Raw genomic sequence first — 10,708 nt, 5'->3', positions numbered from 1 at the left:
TTCCAAAAAGACTGCAGTGCCCTCCCCATCCCCCCCTCCAGTTCTTCTAAGTGAAGATAACACAGTTCGAACTTTGAAAACTATCCTTTTATCAACTGACTATTAGACAATGTCTATCAAGCATCCAGAAAAACAATGATTTGGTCGCTGCCCTCAAAGAACCCACCTACAGCCAATAGAAAATACCAAATATTTTCTCCCTTATATCGTTTCATTTAATTCCCACAACCCTGAGGTAGGTATGGTTATTATCCCCATCCTACAGGAGAAGAAACTAAAGCTAAGGGAGTAAATATTTTGCTCCAAATCACACAGCCAACAAGTGCCAGAGTCAGGGCTTTAACCTGGAATCTCTAAATCCTCGGGTATTGATAGGCACCACTCAGACCAGGATTCCAAACCTTAAACTTGCTGTTCCAGTTTTTCTTATCAAACGAAGCGCCCCTCATTTCACCGACATCACTGACTTTTAGTTCCCCGCTGACCCAGGATGAAGAGCCTGGTACCTCGTGGTCAGGAACGGGCTGTCGGCGGTGCCTGTGCCCCCAGCGGGGCAGAGGGACCAGTGCGCATGCCTGGGCTGGGGAGCGCCGGACCCCCGGGGTCGGCGAACGAAACCTGCAGCAGTTCCCTCAGCACCTCCCACCGGGACCCCTCAGAGGCTTGCCCCCGAACGCCCAGGCCAGCACCCGCCCGCTCAGGCCAGAAACCCACGAAGCGCCGCCGGCAGTCAGATCCCGGGCCCGCCTCCAGCTGCGAGGCCCCGGCGGGCGCTAAATGAAGGGCAGATGAGAAAGCAGCCCGGGGGGATTGAGGCGCCGTGGGCCGCGTAGCCGGGCGAGGGCGCAATGCGCGGCCGCGACGTGCGCAACGGGCTGACTAGCGGTGTCTCGGGTGGACGTGGCTCCAGCCGAACGCCGCCCGGACGGCCGCGTGCAGACCCGAGGCCCGGGCCCCCGCCTCTGGCTAACGGCCCCGCGCTCCGCGTTCACCGCGCGCTCGGGCTCAAGCCCGCCTCTCGGCCGCTTTCACTTTCGCTTTCGCTTTCCTGCCGACAGTGTTGAGGAAAATGAAAGTGGCGGTGTCCAACAGCCGGCGTATCAGCCGTCGGGGCGAGGGGCGCAGGGTACGGGCGGTGGGCCTGGGGCTAGCGATCTGAGGCCACAGCCCGCGCCCGGCGAGGTAAGCGCAGCCCTTTCGTGGTCGCCTCGCGGGCTCCTCCTTGCGGACCGCGCGGGCGGGACGCCAGGCGGACGTTGGGCGAGGGCCGGCCTGGCCGGGGGTTCCTGCGGCGGGGCTGGGAGGGCCTGAGATGCGGTACCGCTGGGCTCTTGTGGCTCTGATCCTCCAGGCAGGGCTGGAAGCCCAGGGCGGGGTGGCGGGGGGCTTGGACAAACGCGCCAAGGATCTGGCTGCGTGGGGTCGAGGTGGGGCGGGGGCTAGCCAGGCCACCGCTCCCATCACACGTTTTCTTTTTGTAGAAGGCTGACACCCACCCCACTCCACGCCTCCACCGAGTTTCTGTAAAAATCAAAGTGGAAGGATGTATGTAAAATGCTGAGCAGAATGTCTCACCTTAGCCCAGCAGGGAGGAATTCATAATTTACGCCTTCTTATCTCTATCAAACTCCTCTGCTTGGGCACGCAGCCCCATACCTGGCTTGTTTGGCTACGTTTTTCAGATCTGGTGTACTTGGGCGCACCTGGGGTGCCTTTCAGGTGTTCCCTGAGCTGGCAAGCTTGCAGCTCATCTCCCTTGGTCGTAGGCATGGAGAGTAACTAGGCCAGGATGCCGCTCCCTCCCCAAGGCTCTGCCCAGGTGAAAACAGGGGCTGACTCTGCAGGGGCCCCAACCCCTGGGCTGGCAGAAATGGTCAGGGGTGGATGCACTCGGGGACTCAGTCCATCCCAAACAGGACACTTTCTGTCCACTCTGTCCACCAGCAGAAGGGTGAAAGATGAATGCCCAGGTCTTTGCCCTTGGTCATGCCAGCTCAAAATTGGGCTCCACCTCAAGGCTATGGAGACAGCCGCTGCCCTTGGGTGTCCCCCATTCCCTGGCAAGAGAAAATATTTATGCAAGGTGCCCACAAGACCAGTTGTGTAGATGGGAAAAGACCCTAAGTGTTAGGAGTAAAGTGACTAAATCTGCAGACACTTGACTTACTTTGGAGTGATGATGGTTTTTGTAGGCAATACTAAGAGCACCCGCCTTTTACTTAACTTTTGTCTCAGCCTAATCACATGGATCTGATCATAAGACCCATTACTGAAAGAACACTTGAATAACCTTAACTTTGAAAACAGCCTTGACAAAAGATCAAGGTCCTAATTTTTAAAACATGGAGTTCCCCCTCTGTACACCCCTTCAGGGTGGTGGTGAGTATTTATTGCTTTTAGAAAATACCACCTTTATCATGAGCCAGAAAATCGGATTCTTTGATTTTGTGATGTACTTTCAATGAGCTATTCCTTTTCTTTGGAATTCGTTAATGTCTCTTCTCTCTCCTATTAACTAAATTTAAGCTGAAATGCATGGTTCTCTCCCTTTCCTCTCTTCTGTCTGTGGGTGGAGAGGGAGAGGTTTGTAGTCGACACCATCCACAGCATTTTCACCACCCCAGGTTCTTGCTTCCATGTTCCTGAAAACCGAATGAATCCGCTAAAGACCGTGCAAGCCTCCCTACTACCTTCTTTTCTCGTGGCTTTATTATTCATTGGTTTAGCCACCAGCATGTGATGTACTTTATTACATTTTTCACAAGAAAATGATGCATGGAATTTTATTTTCCTTAGGATCTCAGGCCTTCAAAATTGAATTGCTCATACTCTTCAGTCATGGCACACTATAACCCTTGGTCCATTTAGAGTCTGTCATTTTGTTTCATTTCGTTATTTCCTTTTATCCTCCATTTCTCAACACGCTCCTTCCCGTGCACGCACACTTAGGCAGCCATGGTGACATATTTGTTTGTTTTACAAACTACCTTTCCTTATATCTTCTCAGAAAATGTTTATCTTTGAAATGTATGTCATGTTTTGCTTTTGTTGTACTTATCTAAATAAATACTGCTGTGCTATAAATCTCATACTGTTTCTTTGATTCCCTCAGCATTATGTTTTTAAGTCGAACCATATTGATATATGTAAGTCTGATTCATTAATCCTGGCTGTTGCATAATTTTCTATCAAGAGTGTACACCGCAAGTACTTAACTAGTCCCCTGGAAATAGACATTAAGTGGCCTCCAACTCCTTGCTTCCACAAACAGTGCTGCACCAGATATCCTTTCCAGTGTCTCTGTGTGTTCTCTGGCAAGAATGTCTCTGAGATAGATAGATCCATAGATAGGTATGAGATTGCTAATTCTGGGATACTTGTAGGATGTCTTTTACTAAAAACTGCTACTTTGTGCTGCTGAATGGCTTCATCAGTTTCCTCCCACCAGGAGTCCATGAAGAGTCCCTTTTCCAATGTCTGTCAGCGCTTATTATTATCTAATTTACTAATTTTTTGTCAAACTAGTGGGTTAAGCAGTACTCCATTTCTGTTTTAATTGAGCATCTCATCATATTGTTTTGCCATTTGTGAATTGCCTATTTGTCTCATTACTCTTCTTCTAGGTTTCTGATATTTTCTATCTGGTTTTCATTTTGATCCTTATATATTGGTATGCTCACTAAAATGTTAATCCTTCGTGAAATGTCAATGTTGTAAATCTTCCCGTAGTCTGGTCTCCTATCTGTTAGCTTCATTTATGGTCTCCTTTTTATTATTATTAACAACTTTATTAAGATATAATTTACATACCATAAAATTCACCCATTAAAAGGATACAATTCAGTGGTTTGTGGTATATTTACAGAGGGTGTAACCATCACCATAATCTAATTTTAGAACATCTTTATTACTCCATTAGCAGTCATTCTCCAGTATCCCTTAATATTCCCCTCCCCAGCCCTAGGCAAGCACTAATCTACTTTCAGTCTCTATATACTTGCCTATTTCTGGACATTTCATATAAATGGGATTGTAACAATATGTGGTTTGTTGTGACTGGCTTCATACACTTAGCATAATGTTTTGGAGGTTTATCCACACTACAGCATGTGTCAGTAGTTTGTTCCTTTTTTAAAAAAATTTTTGGCTGCATTGGGTCTTCGTTGCTGCACGCGGGCTTTCTCTAGTTGTGGCGAGTGGGGGCTACTCTTCGTTGCGGTGCGCGTGCTTGTCATTGCGGTGGCTTCTCATTGCAGAGCACAGGCTCTAGGCACGCGGGCTTCAGTAGTTGTAGCACGCAGGCTCAGTAGTTGTGGCTCCCAGGCTCTAGAGCATAGGCTTAGTAGTTGTGGCACATGTGCTTAGTTGCTCCGTGGCATGTGGGATCTTCCTGGAGCAGGGCTCGAATCCATGTCCCCTGCATTGGCAGGCGGATTCTTAACCACTGCACCACCAGGAAAGCCCCAGTTTGTTCCTTTTTATTGCCCAGTATATTCCATCATGTGGATTTATCATGTGGATAAACATTTTGTTTATCCATTCATCAGTTGAGGGACACTTAGATTGTTTCTGCTTTTTGGCTGTTACTAATAATGCTTCTATGAACATTCATATACAAATTTTTGTGTAAACATATATTTTCACGTCTCTTGGGTATATACCTAGAAGTGGAATTGCTGGATCATATGGTATGTCTTTGTTTAAACTTCCAAAGTAGCTGCAACATTTTACAGTCCCACTAGCAATGCATGAGTGTTTCAATTTGTCTACATCCTCACCAACACTTGTCTATATTTTTGATTATAGCCATCCTAACAGGTGTAAATTTCGAGCTCATTGTGGTTTTAATTTGCACTTCCCAGATGGTTAATGATATTGAGCATCTTTTAATATGCTTATTAGCCATTTGTATATCTTCTTTGGAATAATGTCTATTCAGATCTACTTGGAAAATTTGATTGTCTTTTGTTATTGAGTTGTGTTATTTATATATTCCTTTTTTTTTCTTATGACCTCTTCTGGAATCATCAAGGTGTCTTTGTCCCCATTCCTTCCTTCCTGCATTTCATTTAGTGACTTGGAATTCTGTATCCTATTAGGAGCCCTCATTAAGTTCTAAGCATAGGTAAACATATTTTCCTATAAATGCTAAAAATTAATCAGAATGTCCAACTTCATTTCAAACATAAGAAACTTTTTAGCATGTTTTTAATCCTCCTCTCCCACAGGCACATACACACGTGTCTGCCTAAGAATTATTGAAATAATCTGGAAGCTTCCTATTGTTATTAACTCTTCATGCTTCAAAATACGCTTTTATTTTTCTATTTTAGAAGTCTTAACAGTTGCATTAATCTGTAACCTATTTGTGCAGTTGCTCATTACACCAAGATAGGAAGGCTTAAACACATGTTTATTTTAGAGTTTTCATTGACTTACTGAAAAGTTTTAGTGTTTTGTGTCTCAGGAGTAATGCCTCTCTGGGTCTCTTATTTCTCAAAAGTATTCTTTGGAATCCATGCTATTCTGATCCTCATTTGACCTTTGCCTGCACAAAAGCATTCTAAAATATTTGCAAATGCTAAAGTCACTTCCTCATGTTTTACTGAGTTTACTTTAGCTTGGTTAAACCAAGTGCAATATCAGTTTGTGTAAATTTACCACTAGCTGAGGTTCATATAATTGCCCTCCCCAGGGTCAGAAACTGGCTGGAGGAGTATGAAAATAGCTTTGAAAATTCAGCTGCTGAATATCTTACACTAAAAAGCTTAACATTTTAACATTTTTGTTTATAACAGTATCTGAGGGTGAAGTAAAGTGGGCACTCTCATAGTAAAACTATGGTAAAACTAACTTGGATGGAGTTTATCAAAACCTTTTTAAAGTGTCCATACATTTTATCCCCATAATTCTGATTTCAACATGTATCCTAAAACATGTTTGCCTTTGGGCTTATTTCAGGTGGTGCAGGGTAATTCGAGGTGGGATACATTTGCAGCATCATCTAACACTGACTCCCATGGTAAGAAAGTTATTCCTCTGGTCAATTCCTTTCCAATCTTCTGACCAAGGGGAGGAGAAAAATCTCATCTTGGAGCTAATATGTCTTTAACACCTTGTTAAGCCTTCCTAATCTCCCACTTGATATAAAAGGATGAGCAAAGGGATAGCAATATCAACTGTATTTTCGTGACACTGTTGTGTTTTCCATTGTATTTATTTATTGTGACTGCCTTCATTTATGACATTTGATGCTGGTTTTCCATTGACAATAGTAAATAAGGTTTGCTTTTAAAACACTTTTATTTAAGGGCAAAAATGAGTTGATTTAAAGAGAAATGTTAAGTACGGTACAGATGGCATTTAATTATGGCAAAATAATAATATTGATGTATGGATGACTGAAAGGTGTGAAACACAACCCTAAGAAATAATCTGAGCTTCAGACACAGATTTTAAATGGGGAGGTGTTCTTATATATGGGGCTGTTCTTCCCAGTGTGACTTCCGTTATCATAAAGTTAGAAACCACTCCGTTGTCTAACAATAAGGGATTAGTTAAGTGATTTTGATACCATGGAAAATAGTGATAGAATAGTGCCAAATCTTAAAGTATATCTACTGACATGGAAAAATTATATACTGTTAGATAAAACAAAGCTGGTTGCAAAAGAAAAATATGCACACTATCCTAATGTTGTTAAAAAGAAAGTGTGTATGTGTGTATGCCTGTGTGTTTGTGTGTGAAAAATTGGAAGAAATATTTACAGATAAGTTATCTCTGGACTGTTGGGAGTACAGGAAATTTTTGGGGTTTCCACTAATAAACATATGTCACTTTTGTCAACAGAAAAACAATTTAAACATATAACTATTTTTAAATTAATGTGTCCTAACCTTAACAGGACTGCCTGGTATTTTGCCATCTGCAGGCACTCCTGGGTCCTTATATGCTCCTAGAATCTAGTTAGGTCCCTGTGGCCTCCTGCAAAGCCATGGGAGGATGACAAGACTTTCTTGCCACCCTTCAGTATCCTCCAGGGTATTTGTCTTGGTAGGTATATATTTATACTTTTGGAGTAAAATAGAATATATCTAAAATCCTTTGAAATAATTTTTATTGCCTCTTCTTCTCAATAGCCCTTTTAGGCTGGACCAGATTAGGATCCCACTTTTTCAGTAGATCTGAATCATTAAATAGCAATGGAGGAAATGCTGGGAGAGGGTCTCCTAGTTTCTCCTTTATTCTCTTTCTTTAACTTCTGCATTATGCTACTGACCGTGAAATTTCTACATGTTAGATATAATCATGGTTCTGTTTCACCTGGGTTGAAGATAGGTATATTTAAATTTAGATGCCTCCTTTCCAGGATTACAGAATCTCTCTTAGGAAGAAAAAAAGGTTCACTGCAAGGCCTAATGCTTGGCAGAAACAATGGCTGCTTTTTTCCTAGTCGAAATTCCGAGAGTGTTAGTTCTTAGAGTGTTCCTGGAAATCCCTGGACTCCTTTGTGGGAAAGGGGTTGGCAGGTCCCTGTTAAGTGAGCAGATGGTGTCTCTATCTGGAGGTGGTCTTACAGCTCTAGTGCAAGCTTCCGCCTTCTACAAAGGGTGGTAAGCGCTGCCCAGGGTGAGCCAGGCAGGTCCTGAGCCTAAAGAAGGCCTGCTGCTGCATTCCAATAATGTCTGGAACTTGACTGGCCGACTCCTCCCCTCCTGGGGTCCTTCAGCTCCTCTCCACCTCACTGCCACCGCTGTGGTTCAAGCTCTCACATCTCTTGTCTGGATGACACAGTGACCTCCAGCTGGTCCCTGCCTCCCCTTCCCATAACCTCTAGCCTGTGTTTTACAAAAACCAGGGTGTATTAGTCTCCTGTTTTTGCTGTAACAAATGAACACAAAATTAGTAGCTTGAAACAATCCAAATTTATTATTTTACAGCTCTGAAGGTTTCAGAAGGGCCCTTTTCCTTCTGAAGACTCTGGAGGAGAATCATTTTGCTGACTTTTCCAGCTTCTGGAGGCTTCCTGCATTCCTTGGCTCATGGACCCTTCCTCCACCTTTAAAACTAACAAGTCTTTCTCACACTGCATCGCTCTGACACTCATCTGTAGTTGAATCTCTCTTTGTGTTCCTCTTATAAGGACACTTGTGATTACATTGGGCCCACCTGGATAATCTCCCCATTTCGAGATCCTTAACCTAATCACATCTACAATGTCCTTTTTGTCATGTAAGGAGATATATTCATAGCTTCCGGGGATTCAGACATCATCATCTTTGGGGGGGCCATTATTCAGCCTACCACATAGTGTAATCTTTTAAAAACACAGGCATCCAACCATCTTACTCCTCTGCCTAAGGCCCTTGTGTGGTGCTCCAGTTCTCAGAGGATAAGGACATCTTGTGGCTGGGAGTGCTGTGCAAGAGCCCACATCCCTTCTCCACCTCCATCTGCCTCCTCTCTCCCCACTCTGCCTCTGGCTTGCTGTCTGTGATCCAGCCTTTGCACATGGTCTGCTTTTTACCAAGGATGCTTGTCCTCCTCCCACTCCATCCCAGGCTTCTGAGCGTCCTAGGATGCCCTCACTGGGACCTGTGCCATTCTGCTATCACAGCTACCATGAGTTAACATCTTTGCATTTATTTGGGTGATCATATGCTTCTCCTGTGTGAGTAAGTAGCCCTTACAGGCAGGGGCCATGTCTATTTTTGGCCCATCATTGCATCCCAGCATAGTGCCTACTTGTGGTAGATGGTTAATAAGCACTTGGAAACGAATGAATAAATGAATGAATATTAGCAGCATTGTCATCACTCTCTATCCCCTTTACCCTGCTTTTTCTTCTGTACAACATTTATTACCTCTTCTGTTGTGGCCGCCCTCCACCAGAATGGAAGCTCTGTGAGAGCAGGGACTTTGTCTTTTGTGTCTGTGTCGCTATTCCCAGGTTCTAGAGCAGTGTCTGGTCCATAACAGGCACTTGATAAATATTCAGGGAATGACTGATCTGGAGGATGCTCAGAATCTCTCACAGAGTTTTCATAGTTGACCCTTCTTTGAAATCAGGTTTTATGAAGGTTTTCATTTTAATTATTCAGCCTAACTCAATAATCAGGCAAATTGGCAGAGACCTCCTAAAACATTCACTATTTTTTTTAAAAAAATTTATTTATTTATTTATTTATGGTTGCACTGGGTTTTAGTTGAGGCAGGCGGGCTCCTTAGTTGCAGCTTGCTGGGTCCTTAGTTGCAGCTCCAGGGCTCCTTAGTTGTGGCTCACCAACTCCTTATTTGTGGCATATGAACTCTTAGTTGTGGCATGCATATGGGATCTAGTTCCCTGACCAGGGATTGAACCCAGGCCCCCTGCACTGGGAGCGAGGAGTCATCCACTGTGCCACCAGGGAAGTCCCTCACCTATTTCTATGAGGATTAAATGAGTTAATAAATGTAAGTCATTCAGAGCAATGTCTGGCACATGTGTAAGGGTTTGCTGCTGTTGTTAAGAAATACTTGAGGACTTCCCTGGTGGCGCAGTGGTTGAGAATCCGCCTGCCAATGCAGGGGACACGGGTTAGAGCCCTGGTCTGGGAAGATCCCACATGCTGCGGAGCAACTAAGCCCGTGTGCCGCAACTACTGACCCAGCACTCTAGAGCCCGTGCTCTGTAGCAAGAGAAGCTGCCATAATGAGAAGCCTGTACTCCGCAACGAAGAGTAGCCCCTCCTTACCGCAGCTAGAGAAAGCCAGCATGCAGCAACAGAGACCCAATGCAGCCAAAAATAAATAAATGAATTTATTTAAAAAAAAAAAAATACTTGAGTCCTTGATCATTTAGAACTTTTACTATGTCTGTCACAACTCTGTGGTGGGGTCCCAAACACAGAACTGAGTGAGTTCTGTTTCTTACACCCAGACAGGACCCAGGTCTTCCAGCTGCCTGGGGACAGGCCCAGGTTGGGGGCTTCAGGTGGATGATTTGAGCCATAACTTGTGTTTTTTCTGTTTTGCCTGCAGATGGCAGCAGGCCCTGGACTTCCCTGCACTTCAGGCAGTCGTGAGGCCGCAGAGAAACAAGAAAATGGACTCCCTCCTCCTGAGGACAAGAATGCCAGCCACCAGCCATGGGTGAGCTTAGAGGTTGACCAGAGTTTTTCTCTTATTTGTTCTACATTATTTGGGGTTTTTTTGTGTGTGTAAGAATTGGTGCAAATCACACATGTTTGATGTTGAGGTAGTTTGTTGATTTTCACAGTTTGTTTATAAAAACAAAAAAACAATAGCAGTGAAACCAGAAGTATTACTAGAATGTTGCAGAGGGGATGCAGGGCAAGGGGACCATCCTCTGCAGTGTGAGTGTGGTGTCCCTTCCCTTCTGCTCCTTGGGCCTGTCCCCTTTTGTCATCCTAGGAGGTGGTACCCACCCAGACAGTCCCTTTAATTCAACAAGTGTGTGGTAAGCCAGAAATATGAGGTGTTCTTTGCGTGGACTTCGTTGGCCTTCTTCCAGTTGCTCATAGGGTGGACTGTTCGTGTACTGCTGGAGAGCCATCCCTGGCCCAGCAGGGCCCAGCGTTTGTGTCTGCTTGCCCTGACTTTGCAGCCCCCTTGGAGGGCTTCTGCATCTGATCTTCCCTCTCATCCCGCAGCTGGTAATTTCACAGCTCTAGTTTATCGATCCTAAGACCCCCCATTAGTGTTGTAA

General features: G+C 44.7%; 1 protein-coding gene across 3 annotated transcripts in view; it reads left to right on the top strand.

Annotated features, from left to right (window-relative positions):
- The first annotated feature begins 1,031 nt into the window (after positions 1-1,031).
- The window catches only part of RAD50 (RAD50 double strand break repair protein), a 234,237-nt gene continuing 224,560 nt past the window's right edge, over positions 1,032-10,708 (top strand). For 2 of the 3 annotated variants that reach the window (XM_049707229.1, XM_033405883.2), the window contains exons 1-2: positions 1,032-1,182; positions 10,021-10,131. In XM_049707229.1, the coding sequence (XP_049563186.1) occupies positions 10,021-10,131 (111 nt within the window). In that variant the 5' untranslated portion in view covers positions 1,032-1,182. Of the gene's footprint in view, positions 1,183-5,961; positions 6,023-10,020; positions 10,132-10,708 lie in introns of all 3 variants that reach the window. The other variant, XM_033405882.2, reaches the window with a different exon arrangement.

Source organism: Orcinus orca, chromosome 3, assembly GCF_937001465.1.
Source record: "Orcinus orca chromosome 3, mOrcOrc1.1, whole genome shotgun sequence".
Classification (NCBI taxonomy): Eukaryota; Metazoa; Chordata; class Mammalia; order Artiodactyla; family Delphinidae; genus Orcinus; species Orcinus orca.
Note: the sequence above shows the minus strand (reverse complement) of the source record. Positions and strands in the feature narration are given on the sequence as shown.